This window comes from Oncorhynchus mykiss, chromosome 6 (assembly GCF_013265735.2).
Source record: "Oncorhynchus mykiss isolate Arlee chromosome 6, USDA_OmykA_1.1, whole genome shotgun sequence".
Classification (NCBI taxonomy): domain Eukaryota; kingdom Metazoa; phylum Chordata; class Actinopteri; order Salmoniformes; family Salmonidae; genus Oncorhynchus; species Oncorhynchus mykiss.
In genome coordinates, this window is record NC_048570.1 from 89,018,278 (window position 1) to 89,039,306 (window position 21,029).

The 21,029-nt window shown below is 43.4% G+C and overlaps 1 protein-coding gene across 2 annotated transcripts in view; it reads right to left on the bottom strand.

Moving 5' to 3' along the window:
• The window catches only part of LOC110526789 (dual specificity mitogen-activated protein kinase kinase 5), a 137,025-nt gene that overhangs the window by 43,707 nt on the left and 72,289 nt on the right, over positions 1-21,029 (bottom strand). The window contains exons 15-19 of one of the 2 annotated variants that reach the window (XM_036981434.1): positions 18,448-18,498; positions 18,131-18,202; positions 14,110-14,139; positions 5,675-5,701; positions 5,283-5,306 (exon numbers count right to left, since the gene is read on the bottom strand). In XM_036981434.1, coding sequence (XP_036837329.1) covers positions 5,283-5,306; positions 5,675-5,701; positions 14,110-14,139; positions 18,131-18,202; positions 18,448-18,498 — 204 coding nt within the window. Of the gene's footprint in view, positions 1-5,282; positions 5,316-5,674; positions 5,702-14,109; positions 14,140-18,130; positions 18,203-18,447; positions 18,499-21,029 lie in introns of both variants that reach the window. The other variant, XM_036981433.1, reaches the window with a different exon arrangement.

Below are 21,029 nucleotides of genomic sequence, written 5' to 3' on the forward strand. Positions count from 1 at the left end.
TACTGTAGGCCTGGCTAGTCATAACTACTACTGTAGGCCTGGCTAGTCATAACTACTACTGTAGGCCTGGCTAGTCATAACTACTACTGTAGGCCTGGCTAGTCATAACTACTACTGTAGGCCTGGCTAGTCATAACTACTACTGTAGGCCTGGCTAGTCATAACTACTACTGCAGGCCTGGCTAGTCATAACTACTACTGTAGACCTGGCTAGTCATAACTACTACTGTAGGCCTGGCTAGTCATAACTACTACTGTAGGCCTGGCTAGTCATAACTACTACTGTAGGCCTGGCTAGTCATAACTACTACTGTAGGCCTGGCTAGTCATAACTACTACTGTAGGCCTGGCTAGTCATAACTACTACTGTAGACCTGGCTAGTCATAACTACTACTGTAGGCCTGGCTAGTCATAACTACTACTGTAGGCCTGGCTAGTCATAACTACTACTGTAGGCCTGGCTAGTCATAACTACTACTGTAGGCCTGGCTAGTCATAACTACTACTGTAGGCCTGGCTATTCATATCTACTACTGTAGACCTGGCTAGTCATAACTACTACTGTAGGCCTGGCTAGTCATAACTACTACTGTAGGCCTGGCTAGTCATAACTACTACTGTAGACCTGGCTAGTCATAACTACTACTGTAGGCCTGGCTAGTCATAACTACTACTGTAGGCCTGGCTAGTCATAACTACTACTGTAGGCCTGGCTAGTCATAACTACTACTGTAGGCCTGGCTAGTCATAACTACTACTGTAGGCCTGGCTAGTCATAACTACTACTGTAGACCTGGCTAGTCATAACTACTACTGTAGGCCTGGCTAGTCATAACTACTACTGTAGGCCTGGCTAGTCATAACTACTACTGTAGGCCTGGCTAGTCATAACTACTACTGTAGGCCTGGCTAGTCATAACTACTACCGCAGGCCTGGCTAGTCATAACTACTACTGTAGGCCTGGCTAGTCATTACTACTACTGTAGGCCTGGCTAGTCATAACTACTACTGTAGACCTGGCTAGTCATTACTACTACTGTAGGCCTGGCTAGTCATAACTACTACTGTAGTCCTGACTAGTCATAACTACTACTGTAGGCCTGGCTAGTCATAACTACTACTGTAGGCCTGGCTAGTCATAATTACTACTGTAGGCCTGACAAGTCATAACTACTACTGTAGGCCTGGCTAGTCATAACTACTACTGTAGGCCTGGCTAGTCATAACTACTACTATAGGCCTGGCTAGTCATTACTACTACTGTAGACCTGGCTAGTCATAATTGCTACTGTAGGCCTGGCTAGTCATAACTACTACTGTAGGCCTGGCTAGTCATTACTACTACTGTAGGCCTGGCTAGTCATTACTACTACTGTAGGCCTGGCTAGTCATAACTACTACTGTAGGCCTGGCTAGTCATAACTACTACTGTAGGCCTGGCTAGTCATAACTACTACTGTAGGCCTGGCTAGTCATAACTACTACAGTAGGCCTGGCTACAACGATAACTACTACTGTAGGCCTGGTTAGTCATAACTACCACTGTAGGCCTGGCTTGTCATAACTACTACTGTAGGCCTGGCTAGTCATAACTACTACTGTAGGCCTGGCTAGTCATAACAACTACTGTAGGCCTGGCTAGTCATAACTACTACTGTAGGCCTGGCTACAGCAATAACTACTACTGTAGGCCTGGCTAGTCATAACTACTACTGTAGGCCTGGCTAGTCATAACAACTACTGTAGGCCTGGCTAGTCATAACTACTACTGTAGGCCTGGCTAGTCATAACAACTACTGTAGGCCTGGCTAGTCATAATTACTACTGTAGGCCTGGCTTGTCATAACTACTACTGTAGGCCTGGCTAGTCATAATTACTACTGTAGGTCTAGCTACAGTATTTGGTTGGCACTCAGACAAAACTCACTAGATTTTCTTCTACTTCCTCCATATACCTACTCATCCCTAGTTCTACAGGACCACATTTGCTCTTCATATGAGGCACGGCAAAGACTCCTCCGTCGAGCCCAGGTCACATAGATCCAGTCCAGCCCAGCCCAGCCCACCCTGGCCCAATCCAACCCAGCCCATACCGTCCCATTTCTAACCAATCCTAACCCAGCAGGAGCGACAGTGGCAATTGAATACTCCTGGCTCCACCACCACCTACATGGGTCCGCAACCGTCCCACACTTTCCCATTCCCAGCCGGGCCTCTCCGCTCCGCTCCCCTCATCACCTCTCCGCTCCTCTCCCCTCATCACCTCCTCTCCAAGTCCTTGGTCTGCTAGAATGGAGGGTGGTGCTAGCCGCTAGCCCGAGAGCTCCCGCTACCTCTCTCTCGCTGCCAGGGGAGAAGCGGCGAAGGGCGAGGGAGAAAATAGTTTGAGTGATGCCTTCGCCTTGGTGACTAATGAACAGTTCAGCCCGGGTCAACCCATTACAACTGCAAGCGTTTAATTATTAATTACACCCAATCTATACTCTGTAAAGGACAAGCTTGGTATGTTTAATGTGTGGTTGGGGTGTGTGGGGTTGGGCTCTCTCCTGGCATTGTGTTATCAGCGCGTGTCAGTGAGGAGCTGAAGAGGAGAGTGGAGACAGAAAGGTCCCTTGTTTTAGGGGGTGAAATGGGGTGCTGCGTGCACACACACACACACACACACTGAAGACAAACTATACTGAACAAAAATATAAACACAACACGTAAAGTGTTGGTCCCATGTTTCCTGAGTTGAAATTAAAGATCATAGACATTTTGCATACACACAAAAAAAAGCTTATTTCTCTTCATTTGGTTTACAAATGTGTTTACATCCCTGTTAGTGAGCATTTCTCCTTCGCCAAGATAATCCATCCACCTGACAGGTGTGGAATATCAAGAAGCATGATCATTACACAGGTGCACCTTCTGCTGGGGACAATAAAAGACCACTCTAAAATGGGCAGTTTTGTCACATAACACAATGCCACAGATGTCTCAAGCATTGAGGGAGTACGCAATTAGCATGCTGACTGCAGGAATGTCCACCAGAGCTGTTGCCATAGAACTTAATGTTAATTTCTCTACCATAAGCCGCCTTCAATATAACTTTAGATCATTTGGCAGTACGTCCATCAGACCTCACACACACACGTAACCACGCCAACCCAGGGCCTCCACATCCAAACGGTCAGAAACAGGGAAGCTCATCTGCGTACTTCGTCGACCTCACCATGGTCTTAACCTGACTGCAGTACCACGTCGTAACCTATTTCACAAAATATCCTCGCTGTTGAAATATATCATTCTAGAAAGGATTGATACACAGCGCTACATGTAGACTGAGGGGTACACTGCCCTTGACCCTGGTGTGTGTGTGTATGTGTGTGTGTAGGATAGGGAAGTGTGTCAAGGTTCTGGGAACATGTGTTGCTAAGAGTCAGAGGTCAAGGTTAATGCTACATATTGGATGGCCTGACACTCTCTGTGCTCCTTAGACTGGTCATGCTACATTACCTCTGCCAGGTGTGTGTGTGTGTGTGTGTGTGTGTGTGTGTGTGTGTGTGTGTGTGTATATTAAAGCACTTGAGTGAGAACATCTGAGTGTGTCTCTATATTCACCTTATGTAGCCTGGCAACAAGGGCGCGGCCATATTTGCTGCGATCAACATTTGGCACATTGACACACAAGCAAACCCAGGGAGGAGATGTGGTTAAATATGAATTACAATTATCAAACTATTAAATATAGAAACCAATTCATCAGGGCACCATTGAAAAAGATGCCCGGCTGAAATGGGATTCCCTGTGTAAATAAAGGTTTAATAAATATAGTGTGTTTTTACATAGTATAAGCACTACGAAGCTAAAGTTGCCCTGTTAGCATTCCTATAGACTTAACATGGTGGGTTAGCTAGTTAGGTATGTGCAGAGTCCTGCCTTTTGGTCCAGTTCTGGAGGCCCTGTGTTTTAACTGCTACTTCCAGCATTATCCACTAGTGTTTCTGCAGGTAGAAAATCCTAGGAAATGTTCTGTAATTGACCCAATGTCTCCAATCCAATCAATCGTGTCTATTTTTGCCACGCGTGTGTTTTGAGGGATAACTATTTTTGTCGTGATTCAACAGCGCTCTTCGCTTCACGCTGATGTTCTCTAACGGGGGTCATCGGAAGTTGTACAACGGGTCCATTAAGGGGCAGTTAAATGTCAGGAAAGGAAACCGAGCATAAACGTATAAAAGAAAACGACAGGGAATTGAAGATCAGAGTATTGACTGAAATAAAAGTGTGTCAAACACTCCGCTGGGATGCTCGTTGCAAATGTCAATAATATATTCTGTAAAACCTGCTGCCTTAAGAGTACAAAAGAAAATGCACAATAGATCGCCATCAGAAACAAAGTAACATAATAGCTTGTAAAAGAGATCTGGCTGAAGAAGTAACAGCTGTTTGGGCTGATACTGGGAGGAAGCTTACTACATTGTATCTTCTATCCCTGGCCTGTGTGTGAGAAACTAGAAATATAAATCATTTTAAAATAACTAAAACTAAATTTAAAAAAACAATCAATTCAGGTCTGAAAACCAACAAACTAAATTTCAAATAAAATAAAAATCAGAAAACGAAGAGAAATAAAAACTATAATAACCTTTGAGAACGACTTGAGGCAGCAGTGTGTGTGTATCAATGTGTGTGGGTTTATCAATGTGTGTGTGTCTATCAATGTGTGTGTGTGTCTATCAATGTGTGTGTGTGTGTGTGTGTGTGTGTGTGTCTATCAATGTGTGTGTGTGATCTGCCTGTGTGTGTGTCTATCAGTGTGTGTGTGTGTGTGTGTGTGTGTGTGTGTGTGTGTGTGTGCCTATCAATGTGTATGTATCAATATGTGTGTGTTTGTCTATCAATGTGTGTGTGTGTGTGTGTCTATCAATGTGTGTGTATAGAATGGTTCAAGGCAGTAGTACGTGTATGTCTATCTGTGTGTGTATACGTGCATCTGTGATCTGCCTGTGTGTGTGTGTGTGTGTGTGTGTGTGTGTGTGTGTGTGTCTACAGAGCCGCTCAGGGTGGATGCAGCCTGAGAGAGAGAGAGTGTGTGTGTGTGTGTGTGTGTGTGTGTGTGTGTATGTGTGTGTGTGTGGAATGGCCCAAGGCGGTTGTGTGTGTGTGGGGCGGAGGGGGGTGAGCGAGCGCGAGCGAAGCCGTCTGAGCACTGTGCTTCATTAGGAAACAAAATATAAGCTTTCCACACCATTAGGAATGACTTTAGGAGAGAAAGCACATAAGACGCCGACTCACCTCATCAACGATGCATTGCAGTAACTGGAGAGGCTTGAATGGGGAGAGAACAGAGAGAGAGAGGAGATGGGCAGAAGAAGAAAACGAAGTATTAGTCTACATGAGACGTTACGACAGAGAGGTGGCAGAGAAAATCACTAATGTAATAAAAAGGTATTCACATTAATCAAATGCACCAAGCTCCGGCACAGCCATCGCTTCCTGAATGTTTCTATTATTCTATAATAGCATCTAATCTAATACAGGCAGTTAAGGCCCGCTGTATCATTTCAATGCAAAAAAAAAAAAAACGCAATTTGTGGGACGTTTCAAATGAGGGATCTGCTGGAGAGTGAAACACTGCCGGGAGTGAAACACTGTCTTCCCCCCACGAAAAATACATCACATCTCACCATTAAAGATCCTTGGTTTTTCTGAATCTGTAAAGGCAGACGAAGACAAGAAGAAGAAGAGAGAGAGAGAGAGAGAGGCAATATGTAATTAGCATGTCATAATCAAAAGCACACACTTGGACACATTATGATCACTGGGAGAATATGATGGCATCCCCCCGGTGGGCATGTGTTAACACCATCTACATAATAATACACACAATACCCAAACGTTAATAGTCTTGCTCTCATTTGGGGAGGTGGAAGAGATTCAGCACTGTTCATTTCATCTTCCCTGCTACCCCCTCCAGGTTGTCTAAAGGTGCAGGGTTGTAGAATGAATTGTGCATAATGTATATTTCAAATAGGAATCTGCAGGCTGAGCAAACATTTCCACTCAAACAGATACAACATAATTAAATGTTGTTAAAAAGAAGGAGAATAAAAAGTTAAAGAGGCTAACATGGGGCTATGGTCGACCACTAAAACTAACAATTATCCAGTCATCTCTGGTGAGACACTACCAAATGACAAGGTTCTCCGTATAGACTATTCTGTCTTCATCCATCACCACTCCACAGGAAACCAACAGCTTCCAACACAAAGTACGTGGAAGTCCAATGACCTGAAATGACGGCTTTGTTCATCAACAGTTTCAATTATTTTACTTCAGATAAATATATAAAAATGAATTTAAAAAAAACAGTCTTTGAAGTTTCTTTCATGGCCGAAAAGCTCAACACACAACACAAGAAACGGAGTTGTAGTCAGACAGGGAGAACGTTTTTAATGCATAGATAACAAGAGACCCAAGGTCTTCTGCTTTGAGCTAGATGGCCCATTATGTTTAGACAATTAATTGCTTGTTTCGTAGGCTCTTTTGATAATGCGTTAGAACTCTTATTGATTCATTCTCTGAATTAACTGACAGCTTTGCAACTCGTGGTAAATCTCAAGAGGCCCTTCATGGCCTCTACACCTATTTTAACTGATTCAGACATACGTTATGGGCGACTACAGAAAACAAATTCATTCAGAAATAATTACTAAACAAAATTGCAAGCTGCTCAGGGGTTGAAATTGGATTGTGGAAGGCAAACTTATTTGAGTTCTATTTTGTCAAGAGTTTGTTCTTTTCGTACACAGTAATTTGATCTGGCGTCGACAAAGTGAGCCGTAACAATGCCGTCCCATCTTTCCATTTAACATAGTCATTGAACGATATAACTTGATGATCTAATTTACACATCACAACGTAGTATATATATATTTGTCCTGGGGGTAATCAGCGCTTCATATGATGATTACGGTCTAACAATACATTAACCTTTCAATGAGTCCCTTGTTGTTTCTGATACAGAGTTGGTTTGAAAATGACGACTACTGTGGACAACAAACTGGAGACTGAATCCTGCAGAGGAAAACAACAGTGTTCTGTGTTTCACATTCAGGTTAAAACAACTCTAATCATGAACAATAACCCCAAATAAGAGTAGAGGCAAAAATATGGATTTTTTTAAAGTCTTGGTTTCAAAATGGACTCCAATACTTCTGAGGGAACAACATTTCAGAGGCAATGGATGGACACTCGAGGTCAACTCAATGAAACTCCCTCGTTTCATCACAGTCATCAATCACAACAGAATAGACAGATTTGGTTATAAGCAATGGTATTCCTACTCAGTCATCAGGTAGAAGCTGTTCTCACAGTCTACAGAAAGGGAGAATGGTATTCCTACTCAGTCATCTCAGTCATCATGTAGAAGCTGTTCTCACAGTCTACAGAAAGGGAGACAATGGTATTCCTACTCAGTCATCAGGTAGAAGCTGTTCTCACAGTCTACAGACAGGGAGACAATGGTATTCCTACTCAGTCATCATGTAGAAACTGTTCTCTCAGTCTACAGACAGGGAGACAATGGTATTCCTACTCAGTCATCATGTAGAAGTTGTTCTCTCAGTCTACAGACAGGGAGACGGTGGTATTCCTACTCAGTCATCATGTAGAAGTTGTTCTCTCAGTCTACAGACAGGGAGACGATGGTATTCCTACTCAGTCATCATGTAGAAGTTGTTCTCTCAGTCTACAGACAGGGAGACGATGGTTTTCCTACTCAGTCATCAGGTAGAAGTTGTTCTCTCAGTCTACAGACAGGGAGACAATGGTATTCATACTCAGTCATCAGGTAGAAGCTGTTCTCACAGTCTACAGAAAGGGAGAATGGTATTCCTACTCAGTCATCTCAGTCATCATGTAGAACCTGTTCTCTCAGTCTACAGACAGGGAGGCGGTGGTATTCCTACTCAGTCATCAGGTAGAAGCTGTTCTCTCAGATCTGCAGCACAGTCTACAGACAGGGAGACAATGGTATTCCTACTCAGTCATCATGTAGAAGTTGTTCTCTCAGTCTACAGACAGGGAGACAATGGTATTCCTACTCAGTCATCACGTAGAAGTTGTTCTCTCAGTCTACAGACAGGGAGACGGTGGTATTCCTACTCAGTCATCATGTAGAAGCTGTTCTCTCAGTCTACAGACAGGGAGACGGTACTGTATTGAAACACTCAATACCGCCATCGGTCTCCCATTTCTCTAGATGTTAACAGCTGTGTTGATCTGAAAGGCAGATGTTCCAGGGTTGAGGGGAGCAATAGCTAGAGCATCAAGAAGTACAAAACGTTCACAGACAAGGGGTGAATGAGGCCTCTGCATAAAGCATTCAACATGTTTGGAAAATGTGATACTTCATCATATGAAAGTCCCCGCGTCACAACGCAATATGGGGATGGTGTCAAAAGAGTGTACATTACTCAATACTTGGGAGTGCAATCACTGATCTGTTAAATCCCTCTACAGTTTGACATGTTTATGTGATCCCTTCATAACAACACCATCAAACATATTTGAACTACTTCCTGTTCTTCTTCTTCTTCTTCTTCTTCTGCGGAACAATTTAAAATGGAGATGAGGAAAAGGGCCCAAATCAATCAGGGGGGGCGCTGCCCCGGCGGCTGTATACACATCACATCCAGTCTGCTGTCTTCAAAGACTTTCAGAGCCATGAGAAAACTCCATTAACTCTCACAACGAATGCAAATGGATCACAACATGGGGTGAGGAGGAATTAAAGAGGCCGTCTCTAATCAATGACAAACACAGGATGAAAACGCCATGGCGTGTGTTCTGTTATCGCCACCTCCGCCCCCCACTGTTACTGTTAACCCATACTCCAGGCAACTCGTATAGTACACACACACACACACACACACACACACACACACACACACACACACACACACACACTCAACATGGAAAGGGTGAGTACAGAGGCCCCCTTACAGCGTCACAGCAGCTCTTTCCAAAAACAAAAAGCACCCCTCTGCCCTTCAAATCCACCCACATCCCACCCAAAACACTGACCCCATTCTCCCAAAACCACCTATCCTGAGCAAATCTCAGGTGCTTACAATTGATTCCATTCTCTCTATTTGTGTTGCTGCCACAGTCGGGTGGACCGTGGAGGGTGATAGCACAGGGGGCTTCTGCACAGACAGCTGACAGCCTGGGCCCGAGGACGTTCGCCGGCTGCGCCTGGCGAGATGAAGCCGAGCGGCGCTCGGCCGCCACTCTACCCGTTCTACCAGGGCTCTGCTACAGCCTGCAGGTGAACTGTCTGTAACGCCATATGGAGCAGGGAAAATTAACAGAGAGATGAGGAGAGCACTGGCAGCGGGAGATCTCCCTGGCGCACACACTGTCTCTTGGTGTAGCTTTAAATTCCATATGTAGGGAAGATAGAAGGGGAGAGAGAGAGAGAGAGGATGGGAAAGCAAGAGCGGGGGAAACTGTGTGAGAGAGAGAGAGTGAGAGAGAGAGAGAGAGGGAGAAACAGTGTGAGAGAGAGAGAGAGAGAGAGAGAGAGAGAGAGAGAAAGAGGGAGAAACAGTGAGAGAGAGAGAGAGGATGGGAAAGCAAGAGCAGGGGAAACTGTGTGTGAGAGAGAGAGAGAGAGAGAGAGCGAGAGAGCGAGAGAGCGAGAGAGGATGGGAAAGCAAGAGCGGGGGAAACAGTGTGAGAGAGAGAGAGAGAGAGAGAGCGAGAGAGAGAGAGCGAGAGAGAGAGACAGAGAGAGAGACAGAGACAGAGAGAGAGAGAGAGAGAGAGAGAGCGGGAAACAGTGAGAGAGAGAGAGAGAGAGAGAGAGAGAGAGAGAGAGAGGGGGGGAACAGTGAGAGATAGAGAGAGAGAGAGAGAATGAGGAAGAGAGAGAGAGAGAGAGAGAGAGAGAGAGAGAGGGGGAAACAGTGAGAGAGAGAGAGAGAGAGAGAGAGAGAGAGAGAGAGAGAGAGAGAGAGAGAGGGGGGGAACAGTGAGAGATAGAGAGAGAGAGAGAGAATGAGGAAGAGAGAGAGAGAGAATGAGGAAGAGAGAAAGAGAGAGAGAGAGAGAGAGAGAGAGAGGGGGGGAAACAGTGAAAGACGGGGAGAGAGAGGAAGAATAAATAAATTAATAGGGTGTGAAAACATTCAACGCTCCACCACAACGCCTATGGCTCCATTTGTAAAGAACAAGTTTGTCTTTTTTCTTCCTCTGGTTATTTAGGCTAATTTAAGAATCAGGTTCTGGTGGAAGTATACAGGCAGACAGACTGTTATAGATTGGATTCAATACATTGGAGATATTAAAGTGTTACCAGAGGTCTCATGCCTATTAAAAAGAAGCATGAAGATGCTGTGAATGATGCTCTCTTCCATACAAAATGGTGGATATGTAAATACCAGAGAAGAACAGACAAGCCCACATCTCTCTGCTTCTTATTCAAAAACCGTGTGTGTGTGTGTGTGAGACTGTGAGGCATTCATTATTGTATGTAATCATACATTGGCGATTAACATGATAATGGCCACGTTAATAGACACTGCTGAAGATAAGAGTGGCAGCACTCCGAAATGAGACCTGCCTGAGGCAACACACACAATAACCATGGAGACCTCATGTACGTCATCACAGCAGGATGAACACAGGGGGCACAAACACACGTTTGACTGGTCGCCTCAAAACAAGTTTAGTATTTCCCATGTCTCCAGGACTAGTATTAACAAAACGGATTCACTATGCAGCTTAATCACTGTGTAGAGGGCTTATATCCTCTTAATTATTCTCTTCAAGACATCCATTTATTGCAAAGCCCCTACAGAAACACATCTAGGGATAACTATCACAACTATCCTAATTCACAGGTCTTACTCTGCGTACTAAACATTATAAACAATGCCACAGAACCTAGACAATTCCTCTTCTGGACATGCAGCTACGGTATCTTATAGCTACTGAATAGATTCACAACCAATGATACACTTGGCATCATATCCCAGTTTCAGTCCGTCAGTGCTATGGTCTCCCTCCAGTCTTATTTGGGTGTTCCAGGCCATCCACAGGCCGACGGTCATGGTAGCCGTGAGTAATGTTCATTAGATTGGTTCGCAGCACGCCTGTTGGGTTAATTAGCACTGGGAAACAAAGTGGTCACCAGCGCAGAGCTTGGACTAATGGTACTAGCGCTCTGCTTTAGCCCACTGGGCTCCTTTAAAATCAGCCTCCACGGAGTTTAGATTTCACCGCTTGGAAACTGTGTACCTTAGGAGTCACATATTAAAATGGGACAGTGCATCGACATTTGACTTATAAATATATATATATATCTTGTTCTTGAGCATGAGAAATGTAAAGAGGAAGTGGTGTTGACGATTAAAAAGTCACACCGTATTGCCTTAGCAGCGGTTGATGGATGGGGACATGGAGACATGGACCTGAAAAGTGCGTTGTAGAACTTCATGTCCTTTTTAAAACAATATACAGTTGCTGCATCCATTTTTGGGACTTTAAATGAATGATGTGACTGACTGATTGGTGGAGAATATAACCTAGAAATGTCTCACGAGCTTAGTTCAACTGTCCTTCCCCATCTGATCCCAACGTAAGCTTGTTTTGCTCCAATGTTTGTAAATAAACACTATAAAACCTCATTATTCAAACTATCATTTTGATAGGTCAGTCCTTAAATTCACAGACAGAGTTATGGATGTAACAGTGGTTAGATTTCTCTGTTTATAGAAAGAGGTGCGAGGTAAACGCGTTATTGTTTCAACTGCTGATTGATGCTTTCTTTACATTTGACATGTTAGTCATTTAGCAGACACTCTTATCTAGAGAGACTTACATGTTAGTCATTTAGCAGACACTCTTATCCAGAGAGACTTACATGTTAGTCATTTAGCAGACGCTCTTATCCAGAGAGACTTACATGTTAGTCATTTAGCAGACACTCTTATCCAGAGAGACTTACATGTTAGTCATTTAGCAGACACTCTTATCCAGAGAGACTTACATGTTAGTCATTTAGCAGACGCTCTTATCTAGAGAGACTTACATGTTAGTCATTTAGCAGACGCTCTTATCTAGAGAGACTTACATGTTAGTCATTTAGCAGACGCTCTTATCTAGAGAGACTTACATGTTAGTCATTTAGCAGACACTCTTATCCAGAGAGACTTACATGTTAGTCATTTAGCAGACACTCTTATCCAGAGAGACTTACATGTTAGTCATTTAGCAGACGCTCTTATCTAGAGAGACTTACATGTTAGTCATTTAGCAGACGCTCTTATCTAGAGAGACTTACATGTTAGTCATTTAGCAGACACTCTTATCCAGAGAGACTTACATGTTAGTCATTTAGCAGACACTCTTATCCAGAGAGACTTACATGTTAGTCATTTAGCAGACACTCTTATCCAGAGAGACTTACATGTTAGTCATTTAGCAGACGCTCTTATCTAGAGAGACTTACATGTTAGTCATTTAGCAGACACTCTTATCTAGAGAGACTTACATGTTAGTCATTTAGCAGACACTCTTATCCAGAGAGACTTACATGTTAGTCATTTAGCAGACACTCTTATCCAGAGAGACTTACATGTTAGTCATTTAGCAGACGCTCTTATCTAGAGAGACTTACATGTTAGTCATTTAGCAGACACTCTTATCTAGAGAGACTTACATGTTAGTCATTTAGCAGACACTCTTATCCAGAGAGACTTACATGTTAGTCATTTAGCAGACGCTCTTATCTAGAGAGACTTACATGTTAGTCATTTAGCAGACACTCTTATCCAGAGAGACTTACATGTTAGTCATTTAGCAGACACTCTTATCCAGAGAGACTTACATGTTAGTCATTTAGCAGACACTCTTATCCAGAGAGACTTACATGTTAGTCATTTAGCAGATGCTCTTATCTAGAGCGACTTACATGTTAGTCATTTAGCAGATGCTCTTATCTAGAGAGACTTACATGTTAGTCATTTAGCAGACACTCTTATCCAGAGAGACTTACATGTTAGTCATTTAGCAGACACTCTTATCCAGAGAGACTTACATGTTAGTCATTTAGCAGACACTCTTATCCAGAGAGACTTACATGTTAGTCATTTAGCAGACACTCTTATCCAGAGAGACTTACATGTTAGTCATTTAGCAGACACTCTTATCCAGAGAGACTTACATGTTAGTCATTTAGCAGATGCTCTTATCTAGAGCGACTTACATTAGTGAGTTCAGACATTTTCATACTTTTGTGGTTGTACTGGTCCCACGTGGGAATCGAACCCACAACCTGGCGTTATAAGCGCCTTCCTCTGCCAACTGAGAAACATGGGACCCTTTATGTAGAAAGGACACACATGTATTAATTTTGGGACAATAATTGAGGTACCTGACTCCAGAACATTCCTTTCACAAAACAATTATTTTTAAAACCTACATCACATTATTTTATGGTTGTTTGGAGGTTTATAGAAAGTTCTACATACTCAGTAGCCATTTTGTCTTGTCATTCCATTTTCCTCTCAGAAGAATGAATAATGGAAAGTAAGTCGGAGTAGATGAAGCACACAATGGATAAAGTAGATGTCACAAAGCCAGGTGACCTTTCAGAAAGGTCACTCTTGATCAAGTGAGAAGACCTTTTGGTCCAGTGACACATCATAAACAACACTCAAAGAATCCACTCAATAACCACCATTACAGCCACCATCCACATGGCTTTCCAAGATGGCCGCCGTGCAGCCAGTCAGGCGAGGTAACCAAGTTCAGCATGCTCAGAGGAGGATTATGGCTCTAAGCCCTCATTTGGGCCTAATTAAAGAGCTGATGGGATTCAGCAGACCTCTTCTGTGGCTCAGCAATTACATTTGAAGATGAGCAGGATTGTAGGAGTAGGGTCAACATGGAGAATGGATAAGAGTCACTATGGGACCACCAGTGACATCACAAACAGAATTAAGGGAGTGAGAAAGACCCTATGACCACATGTTGTCATGACACCCTACTGTGTGGCTTCTACATAGCTAAACATGAAGCCATGTGAATGGAATGTAGTGAGGAAGGGACTCACCTGTGGATAGGGGAAAGCGCCCAGTGCCAACTGTAGAAAGAGAAAAACACGACAATAAGGGTAACGGCAAAGGCTGCGAAAATAATAAACAGGCCTACCGGGACTATCAACAGCTCTGTTACAGGGGCCTCCTGACTGGTGCAGTGGTCTGAGGCTCTGCATCTCAGTGCTAGCTGTGGTCTAAGGCTCTGCATCTCAGTGCTAGCTGTGGTCTAAGGCTCTGCATCTCAGTGCTAGCTGTGGTCTAAGGCTCTGCATCTCAGTGCTAGCTGTGGTCTAAGGCTCTGCATCTCAGTGCTAGCTGTGGTCTAAGGCTCTGCATCTCAGTGCTAGCTGTGGTCTAAGGCTCTGCATCTCAGCGCTAGCTGTGGTCTGAGGCTCTGCATCTCAGTGTTAGCTGTGGTTTAAGGCTCTGCATCTCAGCGCTAGCTGTGGTCTGAGGCTCTGCATGTCAGTGTTAGCTGTGGTCTGAGGCTCTGCGTCTCAGTGCTAGCTGTGGTCTGAGGCTCTGCATCTCAGTGCTAGCTGTGGTCTGAGGCTCTGCATCTCAATGTTAGCTGTGGTCTGAGGCTCTGCATCTCAGTGTTAGCTGTGGTCTGAGGCTCTGCGTCTCAGTGCTAGCTGTGGTCTGAGGCTCTGCATCTCAGTGCTAGCTGTGGTCTGAGGCTCTGCATCTCAGTGCTAGCTGTGGTCTGAGGCTCTGCATCTCAGTGCTAGCTGTGGTCTAAGGCTCTGCATCTCAGTGTTAGCTGTGGTCTAAGGCTCTGCATCTCAGTGCTAGCTGTAGTCTGAGGCTCTGCATCTCAGTGCTAGCTGTGGTCTAAGGATCTGCATCTCAGTGCTAGCTGTGGTCTAATGCTCTGCATCTCAGTGCTAGCTGTGCCACTAGAGTTTCTGGGTTCGAGTCCAGGCTCTGTCGCAGCCGGCCGCGGTCGGGAGACCCATGGGGCGGCGCACATTTGGCCCAGCGTCGTCCGGGTTAGGGGAGGGTTTGACCGGCAGGGATATCCTTGTCCCATCGCGCTCTAGCGACTCCTGGGGCGTGCCGGGCGCAGTGCACGCTGACATGGTCGCCAGGTGTACAGTGTTTCCTGCGACACATTGGTGCGGCTGGCTTCCGGGTTAAGTGGGCATTGTGTCAAGAAGCAGTGCGGCTTGGTTGGGTTGTGTGAAATTGGGGAGAAAAAGGGGTAAAAATACATGTGTGTGTATATATATATATATATATATATATATATGTATATATGTGCATATATGTATATGTATGTATTTTTACCCCTTTCTCCCCAATTCCGTGGTATCCAATTGGTAGTTACAGTCTTGTCTAATCATTTGTATATATATATGTATATATATATATATATATATATATATATATATATATATATACACACACACACAAAAATACAAACACATATATATATATATTTTTCTTTTTTATATATATGTGTGTGTGTGTAAAAATACAAATATATACACATACATATATAAACAAAAATGCCAGAAATATATATATATAAAAAGACATAAGTGATTATTGGACAGGTATTAGAAAGGGGAGGAAGTTTAATAAACAGGTCTACAGGAACTATCAGGAATATGAAGTCCCTATCAGTTTAAATGTGGTTGAAGCACACTGGATTTGTTTTAGGACTGTGGTGGAAACGCGTGGAAATAGGAGTTCATAGGTGGTCTAATCTCCTCACGGAGGGAGACTAGCTGAAGCGTGTTCCAGATTAGAGAGGCCAGTCTTTGAGAGGGGCTCAGTGCGCCCCCGTCGAATAACCCCCTTCCTCAAAGAACATCGGCTATTAGTTAATAACACCCCCTGCAACCCCCCCCCCCCCCGCCGAGAACAGCACAGAGAGAGAAGCAGAGAGGTTGGAACGATGGAGGGATAAATTCATGTGATGTATGACTACACCGGAAAATATCCAACCCGCTCCTGACATTTGGCAATTCACTTTGTCTGGCGTCTTTAATCTTGGTTTTTATCTCTGATGATGTCGGCGCCATCACGTTATTACGACGATGTCAATACACGAGGAGACCCATGCTGGCCTTGAACGTGGACCGACTGCTAGCCACGGCAGATTAATCCAAATGAAGAGGAGAGTTTAAAAGCCGTTTCATTTAGACTAATGCACACTTACCTGTATGGTTCTCTCTCTCTCACACTAACGATTCACAAAGAGGAGAGGGCTTTGATCCTGTGGCGAGAAAACTCTATCTTGATCAAACTGAGATTGTGTCGATAATTCAGACAGACTTGTATTTTCCGCAGCCCCATCCGTTACGGTTACAACGGTGATAATATTCAACAGTATTGACAAACAGTGTAGAGGCCAGAGAGGGTAAAGCGTTTGTCAGAGCTGTGGAAATAGGAGTCCTTGACGGGAATACATTGAGAATCAATAGGTGTCAATGGGGACGACAGGGCCTGGCCAAATGTAGTACTGAAATAAAAACACTATTCTAAAATGGAGCCCCTTGACACACACACACACACACACCTGCACTCACAGACACACACACACACACACACAGACACACAGACACACAAACACATGCACTCTGCAATCACAGACACACAGACACACAAACACCTGCACTCTGCAATCACAGACACACACAAACACCTGCACTCTGCAATCACAATCACAGACACACACAAACACCTGCACTCTGCAATCACAATCACAGACACACAGACACCTGCACTCTGCAATCACAGACACACACACAGACACCTGCACTCTGCAATCACAGACACACACACAGACACCTGCACTCTGCAATCACAGACACGCAGACACACAAACACCTGCACTCTGCAATCACAGACACACACACAGACACCTGCAATCACAGACACACAGACACACAAACACCTGCACTCTGCAATCACAATCACAGACACACAGACACACAAACACCTGCACTCTGCAATCACAGACACACAGACACACAAACACCTGCACTCTGCAATCACAGACACACAGACACACAAACACCTGCACTCTGCAATCACAGACACACACAAACACCTGCACTCTGCAATCACAGACACACACACACCTGCACTCTACAATCACAGACACACCTGCACTCTGCAATCACAGACACACACAAACACCTGCACTCTACAATCACAGACAGACACACCTGCACTCATAGACACACACAAACACCTGCACTCTGCAATCACAGACACACACAAACACCTGCACTCTGCAATCACAGACACACCTGCACTCTACAATCAGACACACAGACACACCTGCACTCTACAATCACAGACACACCTGCACTCACAGACACACACAAACACCTGCACTCTGCAATCACAGACACACAGAAACACCTGCACTCTACAATCACAGACACACCTGCACTCTGCAATCACAGACACACAGAAACACCTGCACTCTGCAATCACAGACACACAGAAACACCTGCACTCTGCAATCACAGACACACACACAAACACCTGCACTCTGCAATCACAGACACACAGAAACATCTGCACTCTGCAATCACAGACACACACACAGACACCTGCACTCTGCAATCACAGACACACACAGACACCTGCACTCTGCAATCACAGACACACAGAAACACCTGCACTCTGCAATCACAGACACACACACAAACACCTGCACTCTGCAATCACAGACACACAGACACCTGCACTCTGCAATCACAGACACACACAGACACCTGCACTCTGCAATCACAGACACACACACAGACACCTGCACTCTGCAATCACAGACACATAGACACACACAGACACCTGCAATCACAGACACATAGACACACAGAAACACCTGCACTCTGCAATCACAGACACACAGAAACACCTGCACTCTGCAATCACAGACACACACACAGACACCTGCACTCTGCAATCACAGACAGACACACAGACACCTGCCCTCTGCAATCACAGACACACACACAGACACCTGCACTCTGCAATCACAGACACACACAGACACCTGCACTCTGCACTCACCTCCATGAAGGAGATGCCCACGCTCCAGACGTCTGAATGGATACCATACTGCTCCCCAGATATCCTCTCCGGCTGCAGGGTACAAACAAGGGAGTCAGATGAGTTATGCTGTGGTTGACTTGAGATGTACGAAATTTGATTGTGTTACGCTATAGTGTGTTCAACTGAGCCATTTGTGGTTACTGCATGATCAGATGTGTCCTGTCAATGTTTCTCCTACCACATTTTCAAGGCTGGACCCCCAAAACAACACACAGAGCCTCTTTCACCAAGATGTCCAACCACCACCAAAATCTATTCCTATTAGGTCTACTTACTGCCATGTAGGCGTTAGTTCCCACATACGTCTTGGCGATGGAATTCACCAACTGCAAACAAAAGAGGTTAGATTGATCAACTGTAGATGGGTGAATGGGTTTCTTTCTTTCCCTCAGTAACAATCGGCTGAGCAAAATACTTGTGTTTTTACTTTGGCCTTCCAGTCGATCTGTCCAACTGTTTGACATGAGGACAGACTGTACCGTACTGTTAAAGGTCCTTCAGTTCTGTCCAACTGTTTAACATGAGGACAGACTGTACCATACTGTTAAAGGTCCTTCAATTCTGTCCAACTGTTTAACATGAGGACAGACTGTACCGTACTGTTAAAGGTCCTTCAATTCTGTCCAACTGTTTCTCATGAGGACAGACTGTACCATACTGTTAAAGGTCCTTCAATTCTGTCCAACTGTTTGACATGAGGACAGACTGTACCGTACTGTTAAAGGTCCTTCAATTCTGTCCAACTGTTTCTCATGAGGACAGACTGTACCATACTGTTAAAGGTCCTTCAATTCTGTCCAACTGTTTAACATGAGGACAGACTGTACCGTACTGTTAAAGGTCCTTCAATTCTGTCCAACTGTTTCTCATGAGGACAGACTGTACCATACTGTTAAAGGTCCTTCAATTCTGTCCAACTGTTTGACATGAGGACAGACTGTACCATTCTGTTAAAGGTCCTTCAGTTCTGTCCAACTGTTTGACATGAGGACAGACTGTTAAAGGTCCTTCAATTCTGTCCAACTGTTTGACATGAGGACAGACTGTACCATACTGTTAAAGGTCCTTCAGTTCTGTCCAAATTATGTCAAACCAGCAAACTGATTTGTTTATGGGAACTGTACACTTCACATTACACTGTATATAAATGGCATCATTACATTACAAAACATAACATGCTATTATTTTACTGTCTAACAAGGTATAACAAGGTGGCCATAGTGATGGCTATAACTGAAACAAGATGACTATAACTGAAACAAGATGATTATAACTGAAACAAGATGATTATAACTGAAACAAGGTGACCATAGTGATGGCTATAACTGAAACAAGATGACCATAGTGATGGCTATAACTGAAACAAGATGACTATAACTGAAACAAGATGACTATAACTGAAACAAGATGATTATAACTGAAACAAGGTGACCATAGTGATGGCTATAACTGAAACAAGATGACCATAGTGATGGCTATAACTGAAACAAGGTGGCCATAACTGAAACAAGATGACTATAACTGAAACAAGATGGCCATAACTGAAACAAGATGACTATAACTGAAACAAGATGACTATAACTGAAACAAGATGGCCATAACTGAAACAAGATGACTATAACTGAAACAAGATGACCATAGTGATGGCTATAACTGAAACAAGATGATTATAACTGAAACAAGATGATTATAACTGAAACAAGATGGCCATAACTGAAACAAGATGATTATAACTGAAACAAGATGATTATAACTGAAACAAGATGACTATAACTGAAACAAGATGATTATAACTGAAACAAGGTGACCATAGTGATGGCTATAACTGAAACAAGATGACCATAGTGATGGCTATAACTGAAACAAGATGATTATAACTGAAACAAGATGATTATAACTGAAACAAGATGATTATAACTGAAACAAGATGACTATAACTGAAACAAGATGATTATAACTGAAACAAGATGATTATAACTGAAACAAGATGACTATAACTGAAACAAGATGATTATAACTGAAACAAGGTGACCATAGTGATGGCTATAACTGAAACAAGATGACCATAGTGATGGCTATAACTGAAACAAGATGACTATAACTGAAACAAGATGATTATAACTGAAACAAGATGATTATAACTGAAACAAGATGATTATAACTGAAACAAGATGATTATAACTGAAACAAGATGATTATAACTGAAACAAGATGGCCATAACTGAAACAAGATGACTATAACTGAAACAAGATGATTATAACTGAAACAAGATGACTATAACTGAAACAAGATGATTATAACTGAAACAAGGTGACCATAGTGATGGCTATAACTGAAACAAGATGATTATAACTGAAACAAGATGATTATAACTGAAACAAGATGGCCATAACTGAAACAAGATGACTATAACTGAAACAAGATGATTATAACTGAAACAAGATGATTATAACTGAAACAAGGTGGCCATAGTGATGGCTATAACTGAAACAAGATGACTATAACTGAAACAAGGTGACCATAGTGATGGCTATAACTGAAACAGGATGATTATAACTGAAACAAGGTGACCATAGTGATGGCTATAACTGAAACAAGATGATTATAACTGAAACAAGATGATTATAACTGAAACAAGATGGCCATAACTGAAACAAGATGATTATAACTGAAACAAGATGACTATAACTGAAACAAGATGATTATAACTGAAACAAGATGGCCATAACTGAAACAAGATGGATATAACTGAAACAAGATGGCCATAACTGAAACAAGATGGATATAACTGAAACAAGATGGCCATAACTGAAACAAGATGGATATAACTGAAACAAGATGGCCATAACTGAAACG